The sequence below is a fragment of the Trichosurus vulpecula genome, chromosome 3 (genome assembly GCF_011100635.1).
Source record: "Trichosurus vulpecula isolate mTriVul1 chromosome 3, mTriVul1.pri, whole genome shotgun sequence".
Taxonomy (NCBI): domain Eukaryota; kingdom Metazoa; phylum Chordata; class Mammalia; order Diprotodontia; family Phalangeridae; genus Trichosurus; species Trichosurus vulpecula.
In genome coordinates this window covers 178182025-178197314 of record NC_050575.1, presented here as the reverse complement: position 1 = coordinate 178197314, position 15290 = coordinate 178182025, and the positions used below count along the sequence as shown (strand labels likewise).

At 45.7% G+C, this 15290-nt stretch overlaps 1 protein-coding gene across 2 annotated transcripts; it reads left to right on the top strand.

Annotated features, from left to right (window-relative positions):
* Positions 1-1458: 1458 nt before the first annotated feature.
* OPRL1 (opioid related nociceptin receptor 1) lies at positions 1459-7013 on the top strand. Of its 2 annotated transcripts, none has more exons than XM_036748092.1 (3): positions 1459-1685; positions 4451-4809; positions 5920-7013. In XM_036748092.1, exons 1-3 carry the CDS (start codon positions 1462-1464, stop codon positions 6441-6443), a joined length of 1107 nt encoding a protein of 368 aa, XP_036603987.1. In that variant the 5' UTR covers positions 1459-1461; the 3' UTR covers positions 6444-7013. The 2 variants fall into 2 exon arrangements, with proteins under 2 accessions (XP_036603987.1, XP_036603986.1); XM_036748091.1 differs by having other exon boundaries at positions 1462-1670.
* Positions 7014-15290: the final 8277 nt, after the last annotated feature.

Here is a 15290-nt window from a genome sequence, read left to right as displayed (position 1 = left end):
AGGACCTGTAGACATACTCAGGCTCGCTTACTGAGAGATGCATGTTCACACACAAAAGCACATTCATGCAGAATGTAAAAAAGGTTACAACGATATCCTGTCCCTCACCCCCTTTTGGGTCACATTCCCCTTTCTACCTGGATGCTAATTAGTGTCTGGTTGGGCAATCTTGGGAAAATAGGCTTCCATCTAGGACCTCTGTAGGGACCTGGCCAAGGGTGGATGTCTGTGTTCAACTTACATCCGTGTGTGTGTGTGTGTGTGTGTGTGTGTGTGTGTGTGTGTGTGTGTGTGTGTGTGTGTGTGTGTGTGTGTGTGTGTGTGTGTCTGTAGGTGCGCTCAGAGTTATCTTCTGACACCCCCCCCCCCACCTCAGTCCCGCCCCTCCCTTCTCTCCTTCCCTGAACCTGCCCGAATCGCCCCTCCCCCTCCTGGTCCTGTTCTCCCGTAAACCTCCTGCGCCTGCCCCCTCCCTTCCCCTTCTGCTCCTTTCCTCTCCTCCCTTCCCTCCCCTCCCCTCCCCTCTTCTCCACTCCTCTCTTCCTCTCCCCTCCTTTCCTCTCTTCTTCTCCACGGGTGCAGTTGGCTAGCAGCTCTCTGAGACGTCTGCAGAGCGGCAGCGCCGGGAATTGGCCCAGCCGAGTCGGGGAAAGCGCTGGCTGCAGGGGAGGTGGGGGCCCTCCCTAGGCGGGACAGTCTTCCCCCCGCCCTGCCTCCGTACCCCAGTCCTTTCCTGCTCCCCATTCCTCTTACCTGCCTGCCATTCGTTTCCCATCCTTTCCTAAAGCTGCCTTCCCCTCCCCGCTCCCCCCCCCCCCCCGTTTTTTTGGCTTTGGCTCTTGACTTACGTTTGCCTGTTCTGGGGGAAGGGCGTTTCTGGATCTGAGCCCCCTGGGCATTTGCTCCCAGGGTGAGAAGTTGGGGGAAGCTGGGCGGCCGGATGGCTCTGGGTGTCGCAGGATCGGGGCTTGGCCGCGGGGTGGGGGTAGCTGGGAGATGTTCGTAGTGTGTCCTGAGGCACTAGGGACAAACAGGATCGGGATTTCTTCTCTGTGAGTGTAGAGTGGGGGCGACTTCAGGAAGATAGGGATGCAGGGATGGGGCCTTCAGGAGGGGCACATTCCCAGGTGTGGCTACAGTAGGTTAGAATCCTTGCCAATGAGCAGTTACTGTGTGCGTTTCTGTGTACCTATGTCTGTCCAGTGTCTGTGTGTCTGCCAGGGTTGTAGCCAAGTGTCCCTCTGTATGTGTCTGTGTCCACACATGCCTGTCAGTGTGTGTATAAGCATGTTACCTGTCTCACGGTTGTTAGGCAGCCTGGTGGAGAAGTGAGGAAGGAGTGTGCCGATGTTGGGGGGTGGGGCGCGAAGAGGTGGTTTGCAGGGGAAGCTCTGGCGCTAGTGACATTTCTTTCCTTGGTTTCTTAGGGCCAGCGTGGGGCAAGTGGGTGGAGAGAGCACCATGGAACCCCTCTTCTTGGCCTCATTCTGGGAGGATTTCTATGGAAACCGCCTGTTCAACAACTTCTCCTTCCCAAATGGGAGTGGAGTGCCTCCTCACTGGATCAATGTGACCCAGGACATCTTTCTCCCCATTGGCCTCCGGGTCACCATCGTGGTGGTCTACCTGGCTGTGTTTATAGGGGGTCTGCTGGGGAACTGCCTTGTCATGTATGTCATCATCAGGTAGGTGGGTGCTGGGTCCTCCTTAACATCTTACAATCAGATGCATTTCTGTCCCTACTTTGACACCTCCTAGTGCCTTGCTGATCTGGACAGCTGCAACTTTAGGGAGGCTATGGCATTGAAGCTGGGATTGCCAGTTTCTTGCTACTCTTGATGACAATTGCAGATAATGAAAGTAGGGCTCTCTCTAGGGACCAATACATATCCTTGGTATAACCTGCCCTGTTGACCTCCTAAGGGGAAGGAGAAAAAGCTGTGGCCCAAGTCTCTGGCATTTGGCCTTAGGAACAGAATGAGAAAGAAGGTCTGTATCTGAGGTCCTCTGAGAAAATTGATCATTGTGATCCTGAGGGGGCAGGACACTGTCTGAGGGCCTGGCTGGAAGGTATGCCTGTGGGGTTCAGGTTTCAGCAAGTGCTGGGCCACTTGAGGCCTGGCTAGTTAGAGGGATCAGTGCTTTGGTGGGGGGTGGGGGAGGGGAATTGTCTAACCCTTGAGTTAGGAATTTAGGGCCAGCCATGCTTCATCCCACAGAGGAAATGGATGGTTCCCTCTTCCAAGGCCAGACCTTGGAGCCCAGTGTTGGGGAGCTCTAGGGCTTGGGTCATGAATACTTACCTCTCCTTCTTCCCCTTGCCCCACCCCACCCCAACCTCCTCTGTTGTTTATTGCTCCTCTGGCCCATGTCTAATTTTTCATCAAGACAGTTTAATTCAGCACAGATTTATTGAGCCCACCTATGTGCCCAGCCCTATGCTTGCCATGGTAGATGAGATAGATAATAGGGTGTATACACACACACATATGTATGCATATACTCATGAAAGTCATTCTGGCTGGGAAAACAACATGGATACACAGGAGACAGGACCACAGTGTGTATTGCTTAGTGATCTATGGTTTGATCTAGGCCCTGAAGGATGGATAGGATTGGGTAGATAGAGAAAGGATGGAGGAGAGGTAAATTTTTTTTTTTTTGTGAGGAGAGTAACGTGAGCAAAAGTGTGCAGGCAGGACTGATCCTGATATGAAGCTGACCGTGAGGAGATTAGATTGTTGGAGGGATGGAGGGCATAGATAATCTGAGAGCTGACATTATTTGCTTGCCTTCCCCAAGAAGGCATCTTTGAATCTTTGGTGCAGCCTCATAGGTGCAAACACAAAGGGATGTATCAGAGAATGCTAGACCGATAAAGTCAGACCTGAGTTAAAATCCTACCTCCAACACTAGTTACATTTATCTTGGGCAAGGCACTCACCCTCACTTAGCATGTAAGTAAGTAATATATAAAATGAGGATAACAGTAGTTGGTTGGGAATGTATCTTAACTGTAAAAGTACTACAGAAATGGGAGTTGTGATGATTGATGATGATGATGAGCCATGTGGTGCAGTGGATCAGATGCCTGGGATTCATTCTAATCTTTAATTTGTGGTTAGATCAACTACATGACCTCTGAAAACCCTCTCAGTGCTGAGTCTAGTCTAGGTTGATTATCAGAACATAGAAGTTTTAGAGCTAGAAGAAAGCTTCTTTTTACAGAAAAGGAAGCTGGAGCCCAAGAGGCTGCCTAATGTCACACTGGTAGAGCTGAAATTGGAAGCCATCTCCTCTGACTCCAAATCCAGTGCTCCTTCCACTATGCTTTGCAACCACCAGATGTGGACCCCACCTGTCCTAGATGTCCTTCTCTGATGACATTATTTGGAAAGGCCAGGCTGGAGCGCTCCTGGGAAAGGGATCCACAGCGAAGCATTTTAGAGACTAAGTCTGCTATTTTTATCTTTTTCATCCTTCCTCAGTATTGGGATGGAAAAAAAACCCCAAACCTACATGCTGGATTTAAATAGACAGGAAAGGTGAAAAGCTCTCCAGAGACATTGATGCACAAGAATTGAGAGGGCTGGGAAAGCATACTGACAACCTGCCCAGGAGAGTAAAGCAGAGATAGCAAAGGACACATAGTTGATATTCCTCACTGCCTGCCACCACATCCCCATCAGCATTACTACCGTAATTATCTCGCCATTACCATCACCATAGCTACCATCTTCATTGCCATCTCTATTTCTACCAATACTATCACCACCATTCCTGCTGCCATCACCATGGCTACCATCATCACCATAGCTGCCATTGCTACCACTGCCATCACCGCCACTGCCACCACAATGTCATCTCTAAAATAATTGTCATCTCTAACACTCTTATATCTGTCACAGTCATCGTCTCTATCACTTTCATTGCCTGAATCATCACCTGTATCGCCATCATTACCATCATCATCTCTGTTGTCAACATCACCAATGCTTCTGTTACCAAACAGCAATGGCCAGTCTGGGCCAAGATGGAAAGTGCTATACCAATCATCCAAATGACTTTGGAAGCTTAAGTCTCTGGAAGCTCTAAGTCTTTTGAAGCCACAGGGTTATTGTTAGGGTCTAGAAGGGGTATTGAGGGATGGGGTTAATTGGTCATCTACTCAGGTTTCAAACATCCCTCTGAATCACATACATGTGCAGGATTCTTCACTTTGGTTTACAAACTATAATAGGAAAGCTTAGGCCTGAATTGCTGGGTCCCCTGGCTAGGTCCCTTCTCTGGGGGCAGGTTGAGTGGTCAATCCCTGAGGCTACTGTTCTCCACTCCCTCTTCCACTCACCATATCCCCTTGTTGTTTCTAAAGGAATCTGAAAAGTCCAATGATCAATATGATGAATTTAATTTTCCCCATCTCTCTGTCTCTCCTCTGCCCCTACCATAGACACACAAAGATGAAAACAGCCACAAATATTTACATCTTTAACTTGGCACTGGCTGATGCCCTGGTCCTGTTGACTCTGCCCTTCCAGGGCACTGATGTCTTCTTGGGCTACTGGCCATTTGGAAATGTGCTGTGCAAGACGGTGATTGCCATTGACTACTACAACATGTTCACCAGCACCTTCACCCTGACTGCCATGAGTGTGGACCGATACATTGCCATCTGCCACCCAGTCCGGGCCTTGGACATCCGCACACCCAACAAGGCCAAGGCTGTCAATGTTGGCATCTGGGCCCTAGCTTCTCTCATTGGTGTTCCTGTCACAGTCATGGGCTCAGCCCAGATGGATGATGATGATGGTCAGTGTATGTGTATGGGGTGGTGGTGGGAAGACCATCAACTCTTTGAGGGCAAATTCATTTCTCTAGGGAAGGGTGTCCAGACCTATCATCTCTCTGGGGAAGATAGACCCATGCAGAGTCTATATCCTTCTGGGGAAAAGAGACTAGACCCATTGTACCTCTAGAGGGGGGCTTCTTAATGCTTTTTTGTATCGTAGATGTATTGGCAGGCTGGTAAAGCCTATAAACCCTTTCTTAGAATAATGCTTTTTAAAAAATTAATAATTGAAGGAAATGCTAAATTTCAGTTAGAGGTTAGTAAAAATAAAGATATATGTTTTTTCTTATCCAATTACAATAGACCCCTTTCCACACACCCCTTGGTAGTGGACCCCAGTTTAAGAATCTCTGCGTTAGAGGAAGTTGATCCTACCCATCCAGATGCATTGTCCCACTGTAGGAAGAAGTATGGCACCATGTGAAAGGTGCTCAATTTGTAGTCAGAGGGCCAGGGTTTGAGTCTTACCTCTACTGCTTACTGCCATCATGGTGTAATGAATGGGGCATTGGACTTAACAGTCAGTAAGGGTTCAAACCGTGCCTCAGACACTCACTACCCATATGACCCTGGGCAAATCAATTAGCCTTTCTGTGCCTCAGGTTTTTTGTCTGCAAAATGAAAGAGGGTTATACTTAATGGCTTCTAGGATCCTTTCCAGATTGAAATCTATGATCCCACAAGTCATTTAACCTCTCTGGGTCTCAGTTTCTTCTCTTGAATGAAGGAGTTGGACCAGATGATTTCTAAGGTCACTTCCAACTCTATATGATCTTATGACCTAGGGGAAGCCAGACCCATCTAGATCCTTCACTCTTCCATGGGCAAGTGACCAGACCCAATGTCCCTTTGAGAGATGGCAGATACATTCCCTTACATTCCCTTGCAGGGGTGGTGGTGGAGATCTAGTCAGGACCTAGAATCAGAGTGGGGATATTTGAAGGGCTGGGGCAGTTTTGGTGACCCAGCTCCAACTGGGCCCCTCCCCCATGGGATGGGCTCAGTGCCCGGGACCAGTGGGAAAGCTGTGGCCAGGCTGGTCCCCATGCTTGTTTTCTTTCTCTTGACAGAGATCGAGTGCCTGCTGGAGTATCCCACCCCTGAGAATTATTGGCGCTCTGTGTTTGGGATTTGCGTGTTCCTCTTCTCTTTTGTGATCCCTGTCCTCATTATCTCAGCCTGCTATAGCCTCATGATCCGGCGACTTCGCAGTGTCCGAGTACTCTCTGGCTCAAGGGAGAAGGACCGCAACCTGCGGCGTATCACTCGGCTCGTCCTAGTGGTAGTGGCTGTGTTTGTGGGGTGCTGGACCCCCATCCAGGTGTTTGTGCTGGCTCAGAGCCAGGGAGTTGAGCCAGCCAGTAGGGCTGCAGTGGCTGTCCTGCACTTCTGCATTGTCCTGGGCTATGCCAACAGTGGCCTGAATCCCATCCTCTACGCTTTCCTGGATGAGAACTTCAAGGCCTGTTTTCGTAAGTTCTGCTGTGCATCCTCCCTACGCCGGGAGCTGCAGGTGTCTGACCGTGTGCGGAGCATTGCCAAGGATGTGGCATTTGCCTGTAAGACTTCAGAAACTGTACCCAGGCCCGCATGACTAGGCGTGGAACTCCCCATAATGCCCACCAGCCCCCAAAGTCCATCCACACCCAACACAGAACTCACACAGGTAACAGCTCTGTAGTGGAGCTCTCTTCAGACTCAGTGTTGGGCAAAAGGAGCAGCTGTGGGGCTGGATACCATCAGGATGGCTTTGAGACTGTGACCCTGAGAGGCTGTGGCATCAGAAAAGCTCTGCCAGGGCCGAGCTACAAAACCAGGGGAGGAAGTCCCCAGGGAAACAGACTCAAAATAAGGGCTGTTTCCGTGACTGGTCACAGATGGACCAAAAATATGCCTTCCTGCTATGGTGAGCAGAGGAGCCATGGGGAGGAAACAGCCTATGCAGGGCGTCTGGCCCTCAGGCTTTAATTCCATTTATGAAAACACACGCTCACATACACATACACACACGTAGATGTACAGAGACCCACTGAAACATTCACACAGTCCCAGAGACATGGAGACGCACACACAGACGCCCATCCAAGCACACTCGTGGAGATGTGTAGACACGAGGACATGTGGGTGGACATGACCTTACAGAAATCCTTGTGGAGGATTTGGTTATTTATTTTTTACCTTTCAGGGGCTGGAGAGAAGAACCTGATGTATCAGGGTAGAAAAGTGCTCATAATGGTGTAGGGTGTGCTGTCTTTGATGTTGTTTCCTGGGCCTAGCTGCCATAGGATGCCAATTATGCGTCCACAGACCAGATCCATTCCTCACCTTTACCAATCCTGCCTCATATGTAAAATGAGAGCAGATGAACTCGATGTTCTCTAAGGTTCTTTATAACTTTGACATTCTATTGCTGGTTCTCCTGTTCTGTCTCCTTTGGGATCTTGGGTGGGGGGAACCTAGATGGAAGGGCTGGAGCCTAATTGAATGAGGTGGCAGAGTAGCCCCAGTGAATGATCACTGGGGAGTGCCAAAGCCAAGCTATCTCTGGGAGAGTTCTAGCTGGCCTTTGGGTTGGCTCTCAGGAGCTGCTGGCACTTGCTCCCTTTGGCCCAGACTTCCAGTCCTCCACCATGCCCAGGGCTGAATCACCCATGAGAGGAAGGAGCGCCTTGCTGTTGCCCTGATTCCATGTTACAAGATTTTCCTGGAATGAACAGCAACCACCAGGGCACGACAAACTGAGAGTCTGAATGCCCCTGGGAGCCCTGAACATGCTCTCTAGATGCACAAACATTTCTCCTAAATGCTCAGCCTGAGAACTGTTGGTGTTTCTTTGTGTTTGCTGATGCTTTGTTACAGCTGTTCTCTACAAACCCTTTTAGTGCATAGGCAAAGAGAGCTCGTGCTTCTGATTTCTGGGCCCCTTTTCATTCACAGGGTGTTCCCCTCACCCATTATGCTCGAAAGACTTCTGTGACTGACCAGTGGCTTACCATGGTGTCCAGACCCACCAGTAATGATGCCCATCCTTACGGGCAAGGCATAGAAGGGCTCTTATAATATTTTTAAGCTTGAGTCATATATGTTCAGTGTTCTTTCCTCAGCAACGCAAAGGGGGAAATGGTGATGATTTCTCAGTGAGGTTTACTTCAAAAGAAGAGAAATTCATTCAGTGCACTGAAGACCTCACACCAAGGTGCTTGACACATGCCAGATGATTGACTGATTGGAGCTGGATGGGATCCTTCAGAAACCATCTAGTTCAACCCCCTTGTTTTACAGATGAGGAAACTGAGGACCAGGGAGGGAAGGGACCTCTAGAGGTATCACTGAGGCTGCTAAATTCCTGCAGAGAGTGAAGAATATTCTTTTCTGGGGTGGACTGGATACCTCTGGGAAGAGAGACTAAATGCTTTAATATTTGTTAGCTGCAACTCTCTATACACCCTGAAGTGCTCCTCGTGGCTTCAGTGTTTTTCTTGTCTTCAATCTCTAGCCAGAAAGGCAGCCAGCGCCTACTGTGTACTCACTGTTCTCTGATTCAGATTGCCATCGAGGATTTCTCTCTAAATGAATGTAATGGGTGAAGAATAGACCTCCTTTAGGTCTGAGCTGGACTTTGAAATATGTCAGGTTGGTCCAGGACATCAGGAGCCATGGCCTTGCCTATTTTTCTGTGGTGGGAGGGAGAAGGACTGGGAAGGAACAGAACTGCTTGTGCTATGTGATGATGTTTTTCTCTCGTTCTCTGCAGATTAATGTCTGTCTCTTCAGCTTTACGATTCTCTCTGGTGTCTCTGGGGGCCAATTTCTGGGGTTACTGATGACTAGAATGTGTTAGAAATGGAGCAAAATAAGAAAAATAAGTTTATGATGCTGTGCCATTAGGAAGGAGGTGGGTGTGGTGAGGGCTGATTGGAGCCGGAGCTACAAAGATGATCCTAGGAGCTCCACGAGACTACTATGGTGCCAACAGCATCCTTATCAGCTGGCATGATGCTCCAATAAAATTCAGCTGGGGCTTTCCACAGCCCTAAATGTGAATCCACAGTTGGTGAAGCTGCCGACACCTTTTCCCTGTAGCTCAACTATTGGATTAATGACTTATTTCATTCCTGTCATCCTTTCCACTTCACAAAAGCTGCAGGTCTCTGTTCCAGAATGTGTACTTGGGAAGCAGAAAAGCCTCCAGATAAGCAACTAAAAAACAGTGACATTCCCAGCCCTTCTTCGTGAGGAGATGGCACATGTCACAAGGGGGATGGGGGCGGGGGCGGGGTGCGGATTTAACCAAAGGAACAATAACTTAGGGAGTGATTGGCCACCTCCTAACATTGCAGTAGCTCCATGGTAATAAGAATAAGAGCTCCCAAATCTACTGAGCTTTAAGGTTTACAAAGCACTTTCCTCACAGCAATGCTTGTGAGCTTAGGTAGTATTCTTATCCCCATTTTACAGATGAGGAAACCAAAACTCAGGGAAGTAAAATGATTTACAGTTGTGACACTACCAAGTGGTAAAACCAGAATTTGAACCCAGGACTTCTAACTCTAAAAACCAATGCCTTCCTTCCTTCCTTCCTTCCTTCCTTCCTTCCTCCTTTCCTTACTTCTTTTCTTCCTTCTTTCCTTCCTTCCCTCCCTCTACTTCCTTCCTTTCTTCCTTCCCTCCTTCTTTCCCTCCTTTCTTCCTTCATCTCCTTTTCTTTCTTCCTTCCTTTCTTCCTTTCTTCCTTCTTTCCTTCCTTCCTTCCTTCCTTCCTTCCTTCCTTCCTTCCTTCCTTCCTTCCTTCCTTCCTTCCCTCCTCCCTTCCTGTCTTCCTTTCCTCAGCATAGCATAGTGTATTAGACACTTGTCTTGAAGTCACTCAGTCAATAAATGTTTAAGTGCCTACTCTGTGCCAGGCCCTGTGCTAAGTGCTGGGGATACAAAAAGAGGCAAAAAGACAGCCCTTACCCTTGAGGAGCTCAAAGTGTAATGGTTCAAGAGGACCTGAGTTCAAATCTCACCTCAGATACTAGATGAAAGATACAACTTCTCTGTGCCTCAGTTTTCTCATCTGCAAAATGATAGAGCTTAAACTAGATGGTCTCTAAGGTCCCTTCAGCTCTAAATCTATGATCCTATGATTTAGCTGACACATCATAGGCATCTGACAGTATCTGTGACATTCCCCAACACTATTCCCTCACTTCTCTAATGAAAGGAAGGAGGTAAATTGTCTCATCATTTCTTCTTTGGAGCCAATCTTAGTTGTTATAATTATACAGCATTCCATTTTGTTATATTACTATTTCCTTTTATGTTATCATTGTGTATGTTGTTTTTCTGGTTCTGACCACTTTATTCATACAATTCATGCAAGTCTTCGCATGTTTCTCTGACTTCCTCAAATCTGTTGTTTCTTATGGCACAATGTTATTCCTTTATGTTCACGTGCTATGGTCTGTTTATCCATTCTCCAGGCAATGGGCACTTTGTAGTTCTTTGCTACCACAAAAGTATTGCTATGAATATTTTAGTATATATATAGGACCTTTCTTTTTGTCCTTCACCTCCTTGGGGTCTATGCATAGTTGTGGTATTTCTGGGTCAAAGGGTACAGTCAGTACTCTTTCCATTGTACTATAGAGCCTCAACACAGCAGTGAAGCTTTTGCTGTGTTCATCCTCATGGTGGGAACCCGAGGGTTGTAAGAAAGGACCCTGCATGTGATAAACATGATTATCTGTGTAATTAACAGTATTATGCATGTAATAAACAAGTAATAAGCAACATGTACCTTCTTGCTTGCTGCCTTTTCATCAGTATTCTCATTATTAGAAACAGTGAAGGCTGATTGGAGTCAGAGCTACAGAGATGGTCCCAGGAGCTCTAGAAGGCCACTGTGGTGCCAACAGCATCCTCATCAGTTGATGTGGTGCTCCAGTAAAATTCAGCCTGGGCTTTCCGTAGCCATAAATGTAAATCCACATTTGCTGAAATTGCTTTAGGGCATATGTCCTTATAGCCCTCCCATTAAGGCTGGCTTTGTGGGAAGGGACTGTTTTGAGCTCTTGCTCTAGTTCTGGGGCTCACTGAGAACCTAGATGTCTATCCTTTGGTTAACTGGAAAATCAGTTGCTTGCCAATGTTTTCTTGGTTTCTCCATTTCCTTGGAGAAAACCAAGTGATCACAGTTCTCCCTTTTGAGGTTGGAATAGGAGGTAGCTGCAGAATTCAGATGCATCAGCAAGAAGATATAGATTGATGTCTTTTACCTCAACTCCAGGCCTTACTATTCTGTCTCAAGAGTTTAGGTCACTCATTCAGTCAACAAACATTAAGTGCCTGCCATGTGCTAGGTACTATGCTAAGTCCCGGGGAGAAAAGCAAAAACAAAATACAGTCCTTGCTCTCAAAGAGCTCACAGACTAATGGGGGAGGGGGGAGGGAAGAGAGAGAAAATAAACAACTAGGTACAAACAAACTATATGTGGGAAACATTGGAAATAATCAACAGAGGGAAAGCGTTGGCATTAAGGGAGATTGGGAAAGGCTTCCTATAGAAAATGAGACTTTAGTTGAAACTTGAAGGAAGCCAGGGAAGTTAGGAAGCAGAGATGAGGAGAGTAAGTGAAAATGCCAGAAGTCAGGAGATGAAGCATCTCGTTGGAGGAACAGCCAAGTAGGCCAGCCATCCTGGATCAAGGGTGGATGGATGTTTATAAGATGTAAAAAGATAGGAAGGGTGTGTGTGTGTGTGTGTGTGTGTGTGTGTGTGTGTGTGTGTGTGTGAGAGAGAGAGAGAGAGAGAGAGAGAGTGTACATGCAAATGTTTCCATCATTCCTCTAGGAAAGGTGAAATTAATTATTCTCCTGGAGGATGGTGATCAGATCCATCATCCTTCTAGATGAGGGGTTCTTATCCCAAAGTTCACTGGCCCCAACGGTTCTATGGAAAGATTTTAGGGAGTCAGTGAACTTAGATGGGAAAAATTTAAATCTTTATTTTTACTAACCTTAATTTTCCTTTATAATCCTATGTATTTTACTTTATGCATTTTAAGAACGTTATTCAGAGAAGGCATCCATAGGTGTCACCAGACTGACAAAAGTTTCTATACCATGAAAATGTTTAAGAAATCCTGCTCTAGAATAAGGTGATCAGACCACCCAAGCCCATCATCTCCCTGTAGGAAATGGCATGGTATGGTAGAGGTGCGAGATTTGTAATCAGAGCATCAAAGCTTGAACTGTATTTGCCACTTACTATCTGTGTGACCTTAGAGAAATCACTCATAGCCTCCTTGGGCCTCAGTTTCTTCACCTGTACAATGAGGTTTTGGACTAGATGGCTCCTGAGATCTCTTCTAGCTCTAAATTCCTGACTCTGTGACCTCTGCTCTATCTTCAATAACCTCCCCTTTATCTTTGAATTTTTCAACCAATCTTCTTCCCACTTCTTCAGCTTAACTAGAATGTGACTTCTCCCCAGCAGATGCCACATTTTTCAGAATCCTCTTGATTAGAAGGCCTTCATCTGCCTCCTCACCTCACAGGATTGTGTGGGAGTATAGGCCTACTCATTTCTAAATCATTCTGTTCCCCCATAACCAACCAGCCATTACAATCTGCATAACCCATTTATTCCACCTTGTCCCCATCCTTGTTGTTTTCATCCACCAACTCCCAGGTCACTCTCAACATTCTCAGTGACTTAGTTCTAAGCTTATGCTCATCCTCTCTTTATCTATCCCCTAACATTATCCTGGGAAACTTGGATATTTTTGTTGATCATCTCTGAGGACCTGAAAACACCATTTCTCCACCCTCAGGTTCCATTTCAGTTATACACGGTCACAGTCATGCTTGGAGGGCTGGAAGAGACTTTTGAGGTCATCTAGGAAAGTTGTGTCAAAAAAATAGAAAGGGGGGGTCCACTAAGGGTTCTCATGGGTCATAATTGACTTTTTTTTAAAGGGGGAGGCAGATGAGGTTAAGTGGGTCACACAGCTAGTAAGTATCTGATATCAGATTTGAACTCAGGTCCTCCTGACTCCAGGGCCATTGTGTCACCTAGCTGCCCCATATTGATTTAGTTTTAAAATGTAATATTACTTCTATTTTATTGTATTTTTAATAATTTTGTTAAATATTTCCCAGTTACGTTTTAATCTGGTTCAGGAAAAACTATGAAGTGTTGCCCAGTTGTATGCAACCTACAGGAGTGAGTTTGACATTTCTGCTCTGGTCCAACTCCCATTGCTAATACTGTTCACTATTCCTGGGAAATTCTCCATTATACTTTCTACTAGCTGATTTCCTACTCATCTTTTATTGCCTAACTCAGCCATCTCTTCCATGAAGCATTCCTTGATTTCCCCAGTTAGTAACATCTTCTTCCTCCTTGCACCTCATGAAGTGCTTTATTTAGTACTTTTCTAACACACTATGTGTTATTACATATTACAATAAACTGTTTAAAATCTGATCCTCCTCTTAGATAGACTGTAAACTTCCTGAAGGCAGGAATCATGTCTTGTATTGACCTCTTCCTCAGGCCTAGAAAAGTGGTATGCATACAGTCAGCACTTAATAAATGTTTGTGGAACTTAGTTGAATTCAAATGACTTTCACAGATCAGAGACTAAGCTTTGAGTCATGGTTAATTAAAGCAGCCAATTCTCATTGATTTCAATGAAAAAAAAATTTGTGTGTGGGGGAACCTTGCTTCCTTTCTCAGTGAGGATCATTTGTTCTCAGCAGGGTCTCAATGCAGACAGATAGGGACATTTGCATTTGATCTAGTCAGTGTCACAGTACTGCTACAGAAAAAGTGTTTGATCTGGTCAATATTTCAGTTCCGATACAGCTATAGTCACAGAGGGATGGTCTGTGACTTCAGTCTAGACAGAAATGGATATTTGCTCTGATAAGTGTCTCCAGGAAGATTCAGGCATGGACAGGGGTGGTCAGGGTCTCAGTCCAGACACAGAAATGTTTATAGAGAGATGTTTATTCTGGTCATGTCCAGTGCAGACAGAGATAATTAAAGGTCATAGGATCCTAGGTCTTGTTGTTTGTCCTTTGTTCTAGAGCTGGAGGGAACTCCAGAGACCATTTAGACCTACCCCCTCATTTTACAGATGAGGAAACTGAGGCCCAGGGAAGTTAAGCGATTTGCTGAAAGTCACAGTAATAGGCTGTGGCAGAGTCAGAATTTGGACCCAGGTCTTCTGATTTCAGAGACAATGCCTTTTTCCCCATTGCCACAATGCCTCCTTAACGTTTGTTCTGATCAACATTCTAACATAGACATAGGCACAGACAAATGTTTGCTCTGGTTAATGCCTCAGGGAAGACTCAGAGAGGTATTTGCTTTGGTAATTTTTCTCAGTGAAGATCCAGGTAGATATCTCTAGTTGGTCATCATCTCAGTTTATATACAAACACAGATGCAGACAGATGTTTTCTCTAATCAGTATAGTTATCCCTTTCACATCACAGTGGTTAGGGGTGTGCAGGACCCCACCACTTCCCACAATCTGAAAAATCTGTGTAAAATTTTTTGGTCTTCCTTTCATAGCAGAGAAAAAGTCTGAATTTTTTCTTTTTCTTTTTTGGGGTGTTTACAGTACCTTATTATTATTATAAAATTTGGATTAAGTATTTGGTCATCTGCTGGCCTTTGTGTGTTGTCTGTGGCTTCCACAAAACTCCCCTCAATTTCTCTTTTAATTTCTTGTGCTGATCCTTGAGATACCTAAATTGTGATGGGGAAAGTCATGATGTGGAAGGGATAACTGTATTTCAGTGCAGACAGAAGAAATTGTCCTTCTGGCTGTCTCTTCTGGCCTGAAATCTGCGTCTTTTATTTTTTCATCATATGGTTCAAAGTCTTCTTCCCCTATCCTTTGGGATCATTAATGAGAATTTGTAAGGCTTAGTCACAGGAGCTACTGAAAAGAATAACAGGGAACTGAAGCCTTTGCATTTTCTCTTGAGTTGCAGAGAATGCACTGTTTTTGTGTTTCTGCAAGTACTCAGAAACCCTAAGCACAGATTGGTCTCCTTATGAGAGAAGGAAAAAAGGGTTCATTATTCTAAAAAGCAGGATCTTAACCTGTGTTTGGAGGATGTGAAGTGGAGGAATATGACAAAATGAAGGACAGGAAGAAGGCCAGCTAAACATTTGGAGAAATGTAATAGGAGCAAGACTTTTCTAAAGAATTTTACATACTTAGAGATGCTAGAAAGAAAAAAGGTTTGAAGAATATTAAACTTTGCATACTCTTTGGCAACTATTAGGTTTATACCCCAAAGAGATCAAAGAAAGAGGAAAAAGACCAATATGTTGAACATGTTTATAAGCAGTTCTTTTTGTGGTGGCAGAGAATTGGAAACTGAGGGGGAGTCCATCAATTGGGGAATGACTGAACAAGTTATGGTATATAAGAAT

Coding starts and splice junctions, on each gene's coding strand:
- OPRL1 (XM_036748092.1), top strand. CDS start 1,462: ATGGAACCCCTCTTCTTGGCCTCATTCTGGGAGGATTTCTATGGAAAC. Junction 1,686..4,450: donor GTCATGTATGTCATCATCAG/GTAGGTGGGTGC, acceptor CCCCTACCATAG/ACACACAAAGATGAAAACAG. Junction 4,810..5,919: donor CCAGATGGATGATGATGATG/GTCAGTGTATGT, acceptor TTCTCTTGACAG/AGATCGAGTGCCTGCTGGAG.